General features: G+C 43.7%; 1 protein-coding gene across 1 annotated transcript in view; it reads left to right on the top strand.

Moving 5' to 3' along the window:
• LOC8039729 (tachykinin-like peptides receptor 99D) overlaps window positions 1-1,343 on the top strand; it is a 93,058-nt gene extending 91,715 nt beyond the window's left edge. The window contains exon 4 of the mRNA XM_029982546.4: window positions 68-1,343. Coding sequence (XP_029838406.1) covers window positions 68-199 — 132 coding nt within the window. The 3' untranslated portion in view covers window positions 200-1,343. The remainder of the gene's footprint in view (window positions 1-67) is intronic.
• Window positions 1,344-17,100: the final 15,757 nt, after the last annotated feature.

Genomic DNA, 17,100 nt, shown 5'->3' with positions numbered 1-17,100 from the left:
TTTTGCGCTTGCCAGATCCGAAGAGTGACTTGGAGCTAACCATCCCCTTTCTCATGTTTTCTTTCAGGAAAAGTTCAGCGCGGAGTTTCATGCGCGCATGCGCTGCTGCGGCAGTCCCCGGAACAAGCAGGACGAAGTGCCCTGCTACCGACAGACGACGACGCACTCGACGCGCTACTCCATGCGCTCGTACTCCTGAAACAACGAGATGTGCTACCCGTGCTGGCCGCTGCGAAAAAAGCGCGGGAGAGACACTTCCCACGTCAAGACAACACGCGAACCACAGAACTGCTCGCATGTTTGATGGCCTTTCTTATTTAGTCGCCAGCCTTCTCTGCCGAAGGTGTCTTCGAGTGATTGTTCCTTTATTTTACACGCCTTTCCTTAGAAAACGTGCGTTTCACGTTCTTTTTTTTTTTTTTTTTTTGTTTGCTTTTGTTTTAGCGAAACTAAAAGAACAAATAAAAACCATTGTGAAACTCTTAAAACTAGCCAGCTCGAGAGTCGAAACCAGCTCGAAACCAATTGCAATTTTGTGCACTGGACGATTGCTTGCGTTAATTTTTTGTTAAAACTCTTCACTGCGTGCTTCATACATTTTTACTGCGTCTTTCGTGAAGTACGAGATATATACAGTTGCTTTGTACGATGTAAATAGTGTGCTTCCAACGCCTACATGAGTAGTAGTCTTGACATTTCACAACGAGCGTTCGCGAACAATTCGTTCAACAATTTCAGAGCAAGTCAGTACAAGCGGAACGATTATAAAACTTTTCTTCTGATAACTGTGATGTGTCCTTAGGTTTTTATCTTGAAACGAATATAACAGCTACCCTTTGCCCTCTTATAACAAAATGAAAGCTTCAAAATCTGGTTTCGCTCCCAACTTTAAATCTTGTAGATATTGGTCAACGAATGCATATAGGAGTAGTTGCGGTACAGAGTACTTAGTTAATCTTGGTGCGACGGTTCTCTTCTTGAAATCACTTGTGCCTTACAAATGGTCTTCATTGTAGCGCATAAGACATTGAATCTTAAAGAAACTTTTCCGCCACCACTTAGGGTCCCTTGCTTTCATAATCGTGAATGTCTGTCGTGTATATACGTAGAGCCATTAAGGCACATTTTAATCGCGAAAAAATAATTTTGACAAGCCCAGCATATGCGCATGTTGCTCTGGGCTCGAAAGCTACCGACGCAACATCTAAAGCTCAAGAAGAAAACGTATCCAAACTCTTCGCTGGATACACGGCAAGTTTGGTGTGTGCGTAGCTTTGAAAACTTTTGAAAATCTAATGACCGCATCTCCGACGTCAATAAAGCTGTAAGACATCTGCAACCCATTTCTTTCTTTTCTCTTTTTGATCATTCTAATGAAATCACTTCCTTACAGGCGCGTGCAATTCTTTGTTTGATGGGATCCGGCATCCAGTCAGCCAAACCTGCTGTTTCCGCCCTTGTGCTGAGCCAAATTAAGCTCAGCTATTATCAAGATATCTTCCATACGGTTTCGACTTCAATTACTCTGCATTAAATTGTCTTTTCCGGTGAAGTATATTATAGAAAACAAAGTGGGCAGGACTGGGCATTAGGCCGCGGAACATTTATACAATAGCAAGTGCGAGATCACAAATGGAAGTGGCATGCTTAGAGAGTGGGCCTGCATTTTGGCGGTGCTTTGCTGCAGAATACGTCGAAGTGAGATAGCATTGATTGTCTTTTTCGAAGGCCATATCTCGCTGATTAAATTACGACTTATCAAATTGTGAGTAACTAAGCTTCTAATTCCGACACACTTTAATTCATTAAAAGGAACATCCAGTGAGCGCCTCTTCCCGACAACCTTGCATGTGCACGGTAAGGATAGGTGAACGACAGATGTGGTAACTCTCCTCAAGTCCAGTTCACGCATTTCTGTTTGTCTGTGACCGACCGCATTATAACCGCTTGTCACTGCTGGCGAGAATATCAGACTCACATATATGGGAAGAGTCTGGACATCTATTGCCCTAGGTGACCTCCCAGACTCTTCCCATAGAACTAACGGCAGGCCTAGCAAGCGCCTAGCAACGGAAAACGTCGGGAGAACGGCGCGGGCCTGTCCGCCATCGCCGATCCCAGGCCAACGCGCGTCCACGCAGGGCCGCATGGTATCCTGCAAACAGACCTTTATTAGAGCGCAGCTCTTAGGCGCCCAATTCCGCGTTTCGCGGCGTCAGCGCCGGCGTAACCACCCCGCTAAATGTAGCGGGAAATTGAATTGGTGTAGGTCACGTGACGTCAATTTTCCCGCTAAATATAACGGAGAAACTGAATTTGTTCATGGGTGACTTGACACGAAGTCATGCGACATCAATTTCCCCGCTAAATTTAGCGGGGAGACTGAACTGGTGTTGAGATCACGTGACCTAAATTTTCCCGCTAAATATAGTGGGAAAACTTGCCCATTAATTTTAGTCAGTTATGTCTCCCTGCTAAATTTAGCGGGAAAATTGACGTCACGTGACCTCTACACAAATTCAGTTTTCCCGCTAAATTTAGCGAGGAAAATGACGTTGCATGACTGCGTGCCACGTCACATATGAACAAATTCAGCGGGAGGACGAGAGGAGGAGAAGGAGGAGGGGAGGTTACGGTGCAGGATGAGAGGCATACTCTCCCCTTTTCCTTCTCAAGTGCTGCGCTCTGGTTTCGCACTACAGAATCATCTAAACGCCTTTCATTTTTTTTTTTAGGTTTTCTGTTAAGAAAATGGTTCATTGTTGTGCGGTTGGATGTTCCAATCAAACCCGCCACGGTTTTCGTTCTTTTTTTATATAAATCTAAAACGGAAAAAAAAAAAAAAAAAAAAAAAAAAAAAAACGTCGCAAGATAGGGTTGGCTAAAATCAAGCACAGCAGCGTCGAAAACATGCGAAATATTTGCTACGCACTGCTCGACATTGAACTTCCATCTGCGAAGCGTTTTCCACATGCCTTCTCCAAACTGCAAACTGAATTAATTCATTATTTGATGCCTTTTAATAAATGTTACTTTTTGTATAAAAAAGCTAATCTTCTTGTTTTTCTATCTTCCATTAATTTTCATATATTAACATGACGATGGATTCTGGGATCTCAGCGCCGTTATAGGGACGGCCAATCAATTGAGTTAAATCTATTACAACGAGTAAGCTTACCATTCGCGAAGAGCCGCCTGGTTTATTTCGCAACCTTCCGTTATCTACTATACGAATCTAACGTTACGACAAAAGTTAGTGCCGGCGACGTTTTCAATGCCAACAAACTCGCACAACCTCCTTTTATTTTTTTTTTTTTTTGTAACCATCCGGCTTCCTAGACGCTCGCAGAACGAGAACGTTGTTTGGTTGGTCGGTGCAGGCAGGCGGTAAGCATATGCACGGTGTGGCCTTCCGATATCAGGAGTAGCGATCGCTTTGATCAAGCCATTTCGCTTGACACGCTGACGCATAGTCAAGGGGAAATGCAATTAGGAAGAAACGAAACTGTGGTAAACTCTCGGACGACGATATTTAACTCACTTTACAATCTAACAAATACTTTTCTTCGAAAACACGGGCAACGATGCCATTCTCGTATACGATCGCTTATCAGAACATTCCACGGAAAGCCCCTCAGCAGCAAACTAGAAGTCATTATCGTTGTGCACTGCTAATATAACAAGAGGCCTCAACTAGAACGGAAAATTGCGAAAATTACGCGAGCGTAATTAACGCAACCCAGCGAGCATCCGCGAAGCGCATGAACGCGCCGCGCCGGTGTCGCAGCGCGCACTGAGGGAGAACAGACAAGTTAACCAGGAACTAACCTAATATGGTTCCCGAATAAACATGGCAGAGCACAAATACTGCTAGCGGATGACTTAAAGCACAATAAAACATAATAATTAAAAAGCGCAACAGGACAACGGACACAGAAGGAGACACAAACACAGTCTCCTTCGGTGTCCGTTGTCCTGTTGCGCTTTTTAATTATTATGAATCACCAACTCGCCCAACTTTCTACCCTCGTCAACAATAAAACAGTCATACGTCGGACGAAACCAAGAACCAAGCATACGTGCATGAATCCGAGGTGTCGGTTGAGCTCGAAGGTGGCAAAATAGGCTTGGCCATGTCGTACGCGTGGCATGCCAGTGACGTAGTTGACGAGCTCTCATCGAGGCCACGCCCGGGTGGCCGAATTCTCCCGTAAATATTGCTTTGGATGAGACAAAACGCTGGCGCCATCTATCGGGTAGCTCTGGAACCCTTCCAATACGGGGATATTTTCTAATATCTTACGCATCATTCTTTGACCATTGGTTTGAAGTGATTTTGAAAATGTTATAATTAACAATATTTCATGATAGTGTACGGCTTTCATCTCGCAAGCATCGCGAAACCTTCGGTCTAGTTAAACACAAATCGGATGTGTTTGGGGCTGCCTGATAGGGGGCGCCAAATGTTCAATTGCGTTCTGTCGTAGTCAGAAGTCACAAGCCGTCGTATGCGAAGTCGGTCACAATCTTAGGCGAATTTGTGAAGTAGTTTTTAGGTACCCTTAGCGTAACAATATAACTATCACTTTGCAACTCTCCGTTGGCACGGTGGTGGGCTCGAATTGTTGGGGTACTGATTTAGATTTTTCTTGGAAGACATTAAGAGTTGTGTTTGTTTTTTTCTAATTGGGAAGACGGGAAGACGATTTAAGAAAAAGAACAGTTGACAAAATATCAATACTTCATTTCGTCAGCTCGTGATATTTTCTGGCACCAAACTAAACACTTCAAAATTAAAAAGAGAACATTGTTTTCAGGGTGGTTTTGGAATGACCGGAAATACATTTTAATATTTTCTAATTAATAATTTTTTTGCAGTGCTAAAACACGAGTAAAATAATGATTAAAAACGTCCATTACTTTGGCGCCCTGGAGCTCCTAGTTGTTTAGACCTCAGAACAGCAGCAAGATGTGCTGAGCAGATATCGCAAGTAGGTCACTTCCCGTGCAAGCAGCGCTCTGTAGTTTTCTGTATTCAAGAAAAACCCGCAGCGGCTTGCAGGCATTATTGCGTGGGGGGGGGGGGGGGGGGGGGGGGCACAAATCTTTATAAAAATCACCAGCATTCACACGGCACACTACTTCCACCGGTAAAAAATTCCATTGTGAGATCCACTTCACAAGACACTGATGTGTACAAAGCACAATCGTCATACAATAGCTGTTTTTTAGACTCAATACCGCATGAAATATCATTAATATAAATTTAAAAAAAGAAGTGACCCTAATACCGATCCTTGTGGTACGCCGGATGTGACGGAACATGGCACGAACATGCTCCATTTACAAAAACTTTCTGCTGCCTTAGAGTTAAATAGTCGTTTATCCATCGTCTAACAGTAATATCAGCATTTAAATCTGCAAGCTTCTGTAGTAATATTGAATAAGACACAGTGTGGAATGCGTTTCTAAAATCAAGGAATATACAGACAACCTGGTACTTGTTATTAACTTCAACGGCAATATTATAGTAAAATTGTATCAGCTGTGTCGTCCATGAAAAACCTTTATGGAAACCATGGTGACGCTCATTCCAAAATCCAATCGAGCCAAGGTGTTTCATAAACTTCTAGTACAAGATATGTTGAAGTATTTTACAACACAAATGGGTAAGTCAAACTGGCCTGTGGTATGACACACTACATTTGGACCCACGTTTGAAAACTGGCACGACACTGGCTACTTTCCATTCATGAGGCAATTTTCCTTCATGAAGCGACTTAGTGTAAATTGCATAAAGGTACTGCTCTAGAGCAATATTTCAATACCCTACGCTCTAAGAGAATTCCCGTGCGTCTCCTTTCCCGCACAACACTCGGAGAGCCAATCACCGCAACTCACGGAGGCAGCTGAGCGAATGACGATGCCGAAACATATGTTTAGACCAAAAAACGCAAACTGAGTTGTGACATTAAGCATCGCAAACGTGAAGTTTTGCATTGCTTAATGTAAACATATGTTTCGACATCGTCATTCGCTGAGCTGCCTCCGTAAGTTGCGGTGATTGACTCTCCGAGTGTTCGGGAAAGGAGACGCACGGGAATATTTTAGAGTGTAGGTAAGGTGCCATCGGGACCTGTGGCTTCTTTTTTTTTTTTTCATCAATATTGGCGAGTAACTTCGTAAAAGCACTAAAAGATAGTTCAACACGCTCCATGATAGGATACTGATTATTTGCAATCTGCAGAACGACATTTTTTCTGGAAGAAAGACAGACTTAAAAGTCATTAAATGCTGAAGCCCTATCGTACGCATTAGTCAGTAAGATTCCCAGATATAAATACTGTACATTTTTTGGTGGCCCAAGCTGATCTCTACCGCACTGTTTCATGAACTCCCAAAACTTCTTTTTATTGTTACTTTGAAGATTTACAGTTAAACCCTGAAAGAAATTTGTTTTGGCTGTCTCGTAATGCTTTCTTATATTGGGACGTTAGGTCCCGTAGCTTACGATAATTATAGTCAGATTTATTTTTTCACTAATTTGCAAATGCTCTCTGCCGCTTATGAATCATGCGTATAAATTCACCAGTGACCCATGGCTTCTCCCTCTTCTTCGGTTTGCTGCTTAATATACTTAGTACTTAAGACTCAGTAAGATTAAGAATATTTTCCTCGAACGTTCACCACATCTCATTAATTCCCAAGTCATCTGCTATATATTCAAATGATAAAAAAATAATTAGGGAGATCCGTGGAAATTTTGTCATAGTCACCTTTGTTGAAAATTAAAAATTTTCCTAGACTCGTGAACTTTATCTCGAGAAGTATTAATGGCCAGGTCGGCAACGACAGCGTGGTGATCACTAATACCATGAGTAACGCATACGATTAGACACAACATTGGGCCTGTTGGAAAACAATAAATCGAGAACGTTAGAAGCTGGAGTCGGGTGTAATACATGTTTAAAAAATCCAACCGTATCCGTCAGGGTTTTCATTTCAGAGTACATCCTATTACTGAGTTCAAAATACATGCGCCATTCTACCATGTGACATTTCGTTTCAGACGTTTCAGTCCCGTTTCTATAGTGTTCATTAGCAAGTCAGTTTGGGCTGTGCAGTCATCGAATTTTTTGTTAACCTCTCCAAGGCGTTCAAGTATTTCTTTTTACCCCTTAAGATCCGCCTTAGTTTCCTCACTCGGACCGGGATTAAATTCGATGTCCCCTTTTAGTAATAGAACCAGCAAACATGACGAATCAAAGCAGTCGACAATACCAAGAAGAAAAGCCTTTGGGCAAGGCAACACCGCCAGACACCGATATCTCGTCTTTATCTGAGCACAGGAAGGCTTTTTACCAACCAGCGAAGAGTAGCGGGTTACTTGATGTCCGCATGCCAGCGGTACCACCTTCGGGCTGCCTTCACTGCAACCAGATATTAATCAATTGCGCCATGTTTCGTTACAACACCACAGTACTTACCTGTTCCCTAGTTGGAGCGAAAGCTATCGTTTCAAATAAGTACTGCTCAGTTAAGCATAACTTAAAATTACCACGTCTATCGTATCCACTAAGTAAAAAATGCCTTATTACACCAAACCGCACAATAGTAAGATCTTCAAAATCCAACCGCTTGGTGCTGCAATGACGCTTCAGCAATCATTGTAAATAATACGATCCGGAGCACTTTAGATACTGCGGGTGATATGTCCTTATGGATATTTTTGCGTAGTTAACCAAAACAGCGTTCAAATAATGGTTGCAACTCTAGTGATTCGTTGCTGCAAGATTCTTTTTTGTTTTGTTTTCAAATGTACACTCCTGACACAGCCAAAAAAAGGGCTATCAGTATTGTAAACAAATAGATAAACCAATAAATAAATAAATAAATAAATGCTATCCCTGGAACTTTGCTGATCATATTTTAAACTCCACTAGAGGAAACAAAGCACGTAAAAAAATCAAATGCCAATAATACTGTGGTTGATAATTGAGGGGATATGTAGAACGGGAGAATTAAAAAGAACAGGTGCAAGTGCAGCGGCCCTGATGCAACTGACGCTAATAACATCGCAGCTCTTTCTGCAGTGGGAGTTTCAACAAAGGTTCATTTGTCTCAAACAGGTTTCCTACCGAAGAAAGATTCCGATTTATCGGGCAAGTTATATCGTTGCTCAGATGGCTGAAAACGCCCACGTCCGCAGGGCCGGACTAAGAAATGGAGAAGCCCTACACTGATAAGCATCATGCCCCCTCCCCCCCTCCCCCCCCTTCCCGGGCCCCCGCCCCTGCTTAACTACTGGAATTGGGAAGAAAGTGAGAAAATTGCGAGCTGTTGGGAAGAAAGTGAGACAATTGCGTCGAAAATGAGAGCGGTAAAGCAATATCGCCGCAAAATATTTGGTGTTCAACACTGTTTTCATGTGCATGAACGTTTTCATTTCCTCTCTTTCAATCAGAAAGGTCGTGAGTGGTGAAGGAAGTCGGGCGGCTCGGAATCAAAAATAGTTTGCACATAAAAAAGTAAACGGAGTCCCGGACTTCGAATAGACTTACGAGTGCCCTTTGGGCGCTTTCTCATCTACAGATTTTCCTGCATAAAGCGTTTCTCACATTTGTAAATTTTTTCACAAACAAAGACGTTTCCACTTTACTTTGGAAATACATTCACCTTTCACGACGCATTCATCCCGAAGCCTGGCAATAATAACAGCTCGCCACTGAGCTGGGTCACTAAGCTAGGTCACTGCTGGCGAGTCTGTCCCCAGTTTCCTTCCAAATATGAAGGCAGCGGATCAGTCTTGTCTGAACTTCAAGGGAGCAAGAGAGGTGACACTCGGATTGTGGTTTTCAGGCGCCCCAACAAAGTAAGCAGAAGCAGCTGTCTTCATAGGAGGTTCACAATTTTGCTCTTTCCACGTGAGTGACGTCACAGCTGAAACAAAATGCGGGTCTAGTCAGTCGCAGAATGAAGGGTATACATCTCTGCGTTGTCCGAGTGCATGTGCACGCCTTCATCCGAGTACAGACAATCAGAGGCCAGGGGGTGGATACCTGTTCCTGTGTATATTCTTCCATGATAACGAACATGACGCTCCATGAATGAATAGGACCTTGGGAATAGCTGCCCTGTAAAGAAAAGTGCTTAAAATACGCTCTCCAAGTGAAAAACCGAATTGAGAGAACAATTTAGAGTGCTCCAAGCAGCAGCATCCGAGTTGTCTTGGATCGAAGTGAAGATGTGAACCTGGCCTCATAAGAAAGCCGACGATTGCGAGCGCCCAACACACAGACCTGAGGTTCTGTCTCTCAAAAATCTTCTCCCAATTTTTTTTTTTTTTATTTATTTAGCGGAGCTTGTGTAGACAGAGAAATAATGGGGGACTTTTTCTGTTACCACTGCATGGAGGCCCAGAATTTTTATTCCCCTCTCCCAGAGCGGGAGGAGGGGTGCGAGCGGATTGACCAAAAAACACGAAAAACTTCCCTGCAATCCGTCAGCAAACGCGGACCGCCTCGTAAGACAGGGAACCCGCTGCAGAGAGGCGGTGCTTCCCTGTTTTTGCAGCTTCATAAGTATACTCGAACTCAGGGGGCTAAACAAAGTCAGGTTAGGCGAGGGCCCCATCGCGTCGTTCCCGTTTCCTCGCTGTATATGTGGGGTTCGAAGCTTCAATATAGCTTGTTGTTTCTTTTTTCTAAATTAAGCACTTTAGAATAAATGGGTCCCCTTCCCTTGCTCTCGGAGGTGAGGCCCTAAGCAGCCACCTACATAGTCCCCCACTCCCTCCTCCCAACCTCCGCACTCCCCCCCCCCCCCCCCCCGCCCCCACCCCCGCACCCCCTTAATCCAGCGCTGCCTGTATATGATTTATCCGCCTGCATGTTTCGCTAAGCTTTGTAATCACCATGGGCCCCCAGCGGGTCTGAACTAAGGTAAAATAATGAGTATGGTTTATATCGGACGTTATAAAAGTTTGGCTTGCCCAAAAGCTCGTTGATAAGGTTCAGGACAAAAATTGGTTACAAGATACATAATGAAAACAGCACGACTGGAACATAGGACCAAGAAGAGATAAACAGCGCTTGTCAAGTGTTTCTCTGTTCTTTGTCCTCTTCCCGGTTGCGCTGTTTGTCACTATAAACTGCAACCAACTCAACAAAATGTCCATTCTCATAAAGGATAAAGGTTAGCTGGTGAAGTTTTATTATAGTGAAAGTCTTAAATCAAGCAATAAAAATTAAACGGGACGACAAACACCGGAGTGTTTTTTTCTCCCACAGGTTTCCACGACGCTAAAAATATGGAACCTGCTATCGCGAATTACGGATCACACATTTCTCAAATGTTTTTTTTTTTTCTAGGTTGAAGCATCACCCTGCCGGATCACAGATTTCTCAAATGTTTTTTTTTTTTTTTCTAGGTTGAAGCATCATAGACACAAATGATACAAATAAAAGAAAACGTTTTGACGTGATCGGTGCACCTTGCTTTGCAAATTCGCGTCGCACGGCTTTTTCATTTGCAGCTCAGATTCCTAACATTATTTTAAATTCGCTTCGCGGAGTACTCCTGAATGAACAAAATTCTATTTTGGGTGCACAATGTTATTTTGGGTTGCAGCGCTCCGTGTTATCGTTACCTTATTCACTTTTTTTTTTCTTTCTTTCGGCGCTTATATTTATGATAACAAAATGTGTTTTTATTTTTCACATTCTCACTTACGCGGAAGAGACTAAATTTTTGTTTCCCAGAAAGTGTATGTGTTTTTATGTACTTTTATACTCTTTCGAGGACTACCGCCTTGCCATAGCCACAATACGCTGGCGCCCGTTTTAAATATTTAGTTTAGAAAATCAGGACTTTTTGTGTGTGTTATTCGAGTCGTTAACATAGTAAAGGCGCACGTGGCACCTGACTCCGTGGTCAGCTTTACCTGCACTTTTACGGAAAGGTAAAGTTTTTCTAGACCCGGAAAGTTATGATGGGCATAGCATTCCGTTAGAAGGTACGGGAAAAAATTAAATGATAAAATGTCTATGCCTTGTTTGATATGACCTGTTGATATTGTCGTATGTTAGAAATATGCTTTAAGAGGTTAATTTGTCCAGCTCTCGTTGCCATTCTACATCGATGAGTATTATTAATGTTATGCGGCGTTAGTCCCGACAAACACACTCACTTCTTTTATGTTCTAATTTCATCAAAATGCTTGTTTATCTAAAAAAAGGTCGCGGGAGCTGTCCTACAACCCGTGCAACTCTTGAATGTTTAAAGGCACATTATGGGCTAAGTACAAAAGAAACGATTCCTACAAGGCGATCCAGAAAAAATGAAAGCCGTTTACAACTCCCTGTAACGCCGAATTGAAGCGCGGCTCTTGAGGAGGAGGAGGGAAGGGTACTGAAAGGAGGGTAGACCCCCCTCCTCCTCCTCCTCCTCCTCCTTCTCCTCCCCTCATTCTTGAATATGCTCCGGGGGGTCACCTGACTTTGGGGGGGAGGGGGTCACGTGACTTCGGAGGGGTGTCACGTGACTTCGGGGGGGGGGGGGGTCACGTGACCTTCGAGGAGGGGTGGTCACGTGACGGGGAGTCACGTGACCTTGGGGGTCACGTGACCTCGCGGTTACGCCGACGCCGACGCCGCTCAAGCCGGAAGCGGGCGCCTAAGAGCTGCGCTCTAAAATGTATCTAGATATTAAAAAGCTAAACCGTACAGTTCTGCCTTAATTAATCTCCGAGTTCAAGTAAGCCCGTGTCAGAACAGTACATTCCGATCGTATCTACTGCTTGTACAATCAACTCTCGCATTAATTTGTCCAGCAGGTCAAGCTCGACCTTTAGAAATTAATATCCTCTACTCCACAAGCTGCGTATACGCAGCCCAAATCCCTCATTTTAAAGTTTTTTATACCACCGAGATAATCGCGGCCGCCTCCCCTCACTGGATTTCTGAATTCTGTTTCTACGTTGTGTTCATTTAATGTCCAATGATAACGACTGTCTCTGTTGTTCGCCTCTCTGTCTCCGAACACACAACCAAAGTTTCTCACATGCACCGCCCCCCCCCCCCCTTTTTTCGACCCCTTTCTTTTATTCGTAGTCTTCTGAATTCCCAGCTGCGTTTGATACTTTATGGCGTTGGCTAGTTACTTCAGGGTTCTCGCTTAAGCTCCGCGCCGATGGCCACGGTGGTACAATTGATGGGAGCTGATGTAGCACCCCCAAATTGATCCTGTTTGCTACGAGCCGTAGAGCTGAGACGACAAGTTTCATTCACCCTTACCGAACTAACTCAAGAACAGATGGTATGATGCTACCCCAAAGTTACCCTGTTATTTCCACTTCCTTCTGATTTGCGGGAAGGTTGCCTTGCGGCATGCCCAGCCCAGAAGGAGACCCGCAAATCGGGATTAAGAAACAAAGGACCAGGTTTGTTAAGTGCCTAGGTACAAGTAGCTGGAATTTGGTATCTAGGTACTTTTGTTGTACCTGAAGTACAAACCTATACGTACTTTCATTTCTCGGTATCTGTATCTGTATCTTCGGTACATTTTTCAGTAACTCGTAAATAAGTGGAGGTATTTTTACCGGTATTTTTCTATTCACTTCGTTAAAATGGTAGAAACTATAAATCTTGAAGTATTCACACACTACCACGTGCCGTTATTAACGCTGAGTTGGGTACAGCCTGGGAGGCACTGACTTGATCGAATATGACGTTTTAGCGAACGAAGCCCCGCCCATGATGTTTCATCGAACGACACGTTTTTCGAATGGCGGTGTCCATTTCAGCAAGCAGTGGATTAGCGATGCCATTCTAGCGACACCAATTTATCGAATCTCTTCGGAACTCCATTTAGGAAAAATAGCGGCTTACTTCATTCATCTTAAACCGAAACCAAAAGAAATAATGTGTCATGGAATGCTCACGTGAATGCGGTTTTCCTTATTGCCCGCATCGACACCAATAAAGCAATAAAGACAAAGCAATAAAGCACTGCCGCCTAGCGGCGCTCGTGTCGCAGCCCGCCCTGCACGCTCGGTCTGACCGGCCTCGGTACCCTTGGTATGCCCTTGGATAGGCCGTGAAACACATTGTTTTTGTGTGAGTTCACAAAGTTCACAAAGTGAGCTCACAAACCCACGACTGTTGCCAGTGTGATAATGTCCGGATTGAGGCAAGATTTCCTCGAAATTTTGATGTAAATTCAGGCCCACCGGGCCTCCGTCATTTTGGCAGTGTTCGACATTCGGCACCAAGGCAAGGAAGCTCGGAGAAATGGCTGAGTCTATCGTGGTTTCCGGCCCGTTGTGTTTTTGTCGTTTGCGGACTGAAATACCGTTAGCGATCTCTCTTCTGGTGTTCTGAGTTTGTGCCAGAAGTTCGAGCATAAACTGCTGCATACAGTCCAAAGCAGTATTAGGAAAGAATGCCAATTTGAAGACATCTTCGTAATTTAGAAAAAGCGGGATATTTTTGTATTTGTATTCGCCTACTTCGAGGAGGCCTACTACTAGAACATCTCAGGTGGTGACAACGGCTGAGTTATTCCTCGAGTGTGCCTGCCATTTTGGAGACGTGTGACTAAGGGGTAAGAATTTGAAAAAGTCACACCCGATCAGCTGATCAGCGTGGATTTGTGTGTATACTTTGAAGATTTACGTGTGAACGTCCGGTAGATATTAGAGCCGGTATTTTTACAGTGCTTACTACAGCTTCGCGGCAACAGTGTACGAATGGTAAGATACTCGTAGTCTATGTGAAACGAGTTAATTTGTGTAAGCACATATGCATGCTCCAGTGCCTGATCCGGTGACATGCTTGTTGACGTCTTTTTGTAAGCGCGTTAATTTGAATTCGCATTATGTTAACAACTCTTTTCTTACCATCGCAGATATGCTTAAAATAAATTCATGATAATGTAGTATTATTAATCTCATGACGCTTCTGCGATCCATTTCATGTCAAAATAAAGGCATTTTTAGCTACCACACTGAGCCCCTGAAAAGGCGACATAGAAAGGCTGGGGGCAAAGACCACTGTGGAAACTTTACTGCCCAACTACTTAGCTTCTTTGTTGTAACGCGAATGCACTTTAATCCTAGAAGTTCTATGCGAGAGAACCCAATTGAAAGCTAGAGGTGACGGAGAAGGTGCCAGTAGCAAACAAGAAAGCCGGGCTCCGTGATCGCCAACTACATGTATTTTCAGCCTTGGTATTTTGCAGTCTGGTCACGATTTTTTCATTGAAGTAAAAATAGACGTTGCACAATAGTTATCTACAATTTTAGCCTTGCAAAAAAATTGTTGTGACAAGAAATAAAAGGTAAAAAAACGTATTTTGTTGGTTTTCCTTTGACAAATATGTGGAGCGTTTATTGAGAACTGGTACGGCGCTGACAGCGCATGCCAGCTCCTGACTGCTTGTCAACTGAGCCGTTCTAGTAACGTTGGTTCCGACATCTTTGGCCGGTTTATTAAACTTTTAGGCGGAATCGCGTCGTAATATTGTACGGGAAGGCTTTTTAGATGATACGACGTAGGACTGCGTTGTTTTCTTAACATCGAAATTTGACCGGAGTAGCCCTTTAAGAAGAAATGACTGTAACCTGGAAGAACAAAAAACGTCGTCATCACTTCCATACCCTGTTTCAGTTAACATGAACACGGTAAAGTGAGTCTGGATAGAACCTCTTCCCTGGAAATGAAGAGAAAATTCGAAACCAGGACGAGGCAGATTTTTTTTCGGTCGCTCACCAGTCACCTAGCTGTTCTTGGAGGTTTGTGTTTGTCCTTTGTCCCCCTTGTTCCCCTTCTCCAAGGATTATTATCGTCATTCTTGTCCATCTCGTTGGCACCTTTGCAATAATTACATTATCATTAAAAAAAATGTATAATCTCTCTTAGGCCTTGAGGATTGCACATTTAAGTGAAACACGCATGTATGTGCATGATTGACTCTTAAAAAAATTGCTCGAAGTTTCTACCGTCATGGTTCCAAGAGTTTTAGCCATAGCTTTAAAAAATACAAGTAAAATAAAACGGGGAAACGTTTAGCTAACAGGTCTTTCCGAGATCAGTTTCACGCAAAATCGCAACGACAGGGGTACCATCAGCCATCCTTGCAAGGATTTTACTATATCGGACCCACACGGCGTCACTACTGGTTCTCATGCATCCTCGACAGCGTCATACCGAGCAGCTTTTCAAGTTTGGGCACAAGTGCTCAGTTAAATAAATCGGTGTCTGTTCTTGAAATGCGAGGTCTTGGCAAGTCATCCTTTTAGGGGCGAAGCTCCTAAGGGTCTAGCCTTTTCCGGCGTCCGTGCTCCCATCGATTGCTATCCCATCTGTCTTCTTAAAAAAAAAAAAAAAGTTTGCGCAGTCGACTGGATTCGCGCCTGAGCAGGGAGACCCCGATGGATTTCTAGTCCATCGCTTTAACCACTCGGCCACGGCTGCGGGACGAGTAGGGGGCTCTGAGATATGGTAGTAACTCAAGAGCTGGGGATGTCATGGATGAAACGTTGCATGTGGCCGCTCAACGTCTACACAGGAGAGGGCGCTGCGGTCAAATGCTCAAATACGTATATAACCAGGTTCCGTACCATACATTCTCTTTCTGACATGGATGAAAACGAACGAAAAGCTCGGCACGCTGCGGCTCAGCGTCTACGCAGACAGCAAGCTGCTCCGGAGACCAGAGCGCGAGAAGCTGCTGCAAAGCGTCAAAAACGCCAAGCGGACCCGGAGTTGAGAGCTCGCACCACCAGAGCTTCGCCCCAATCAGCATCATTCACCACGTAGAGATGTGGTCATTTTTTCCTTAGCTTTGGCAAGAACCTAGTCCCGCTTCGCCTGGTGTTAAAACTGTACAATCAGATTACTCTTGGTCATATCTTTGGTCGGTACATACTTCAATATCGCTGATCTCTCTGAGCTTATCGGAGAGCAATATCTGCTCTCCGATAAGCGTTCCGAGTTCTAGTACAAGTTCAGTTATGTTTTCGGTTTTGATTTTCGTTATTCCCTTGATTTCAATAATTCGACGGAGCGAATATTCTTTGCACTGCACCACCCTTATTTCATTTTCGTTCCGCTTTCTGGCCATTTCACAACATTTTCCTTCCAGCTCCACGTTCAGCTTCCTGATGGTGGCGTTATGACCTTCATACGATTCATTTTTTGTTTATGCCCTTGAAATCGGCATAATGAAAACCATTCCATCGTTTCTTCCCTTTAGCTCGGTATGAATTTTGCTAAGTTCTTTTCTATATTCCCTTTCTCATGTTTCTCCAAATACTTTGAACTTCTTCATTTCATCTTTTAGCTCGTTAATAAACTTGGTCAATTCTTTCGACGTGGTCGTCATAAAAATCAATAAGAAAACAAAACACACGCAGACCGTTTCAAGAAGTGGCAGCCTTAGCAGTGGCAGTAGCAGCAAGGAGTAACAAACAATGCGTAGGTTCTCCAGGTAACGTGAAGGGAATTCACAAGTCGGTTACATGGTGCCGCGTTCCACCGGGGACCCACGTAACCGACTGAAGTAAAGAGTGAGAGTCAAGAGTGAAGTGCCAAGTGAAGAGGCGCCGATGAATATTTGCATTCTTGTAACTCTTGTGCTGCTGACGGGTCCGATGAAAGACCAAACAGCTGGGCGGTCCCTTATTTGAGATTACTTTACGCCGACGTTGCGGTCCGTGGTTGTGCAGATCTTGAAAAACTTCAGGGTGACGAGGTTGTCAGCACTTGACCAAAACAGCGTCCCGCTATTTAAGAAAAAAAAACTTGCTTAGACTTGGAAATCTATTCTGCACTTTCACACTGACAACGCGTCGCGTTACTACGTAATGCTCAGAGTGACATCGGAAATATGGTTTTTAGGTCTAAATTTACATATTCACTTTTCATTAGCAACATCTTTGTAGATGGTGTTAATTACCTCTCCAAGTGTACCCCCCCCCCCCCCACACACACACAAACACACTAAAAAAAGTAAAAAAAGAAGCTCACACGGGTATTTAAGTGCGTGAGATGGATGGCAACCAATCTACAAATGCGTCAAAAATGCCAAGAACTTCGTTTC

The sequence above is a fragment of the Ixodes scapularis genome, unplaced genomic scaffold, assembly GCF_016920785.2.
Source record: "Ixodes scapularis isolate PalLabHiFi unplaced genomic scaffold, ASM1692078v2 PGA_scaffold3__209_contigs__length_174095766, whole genome shotgun sequence".
NCBI lineage: Eukaryota > Metazoa > Arthropoda > Arachnida > Ixodida > Ixodidae > Ixodes > Ixodes scapularis.
The sequence above is the reverse complement of the archived record's forward strand: the minus strand, read 5'-3'. Positions and strand labels throughout refer to the sequence as shown.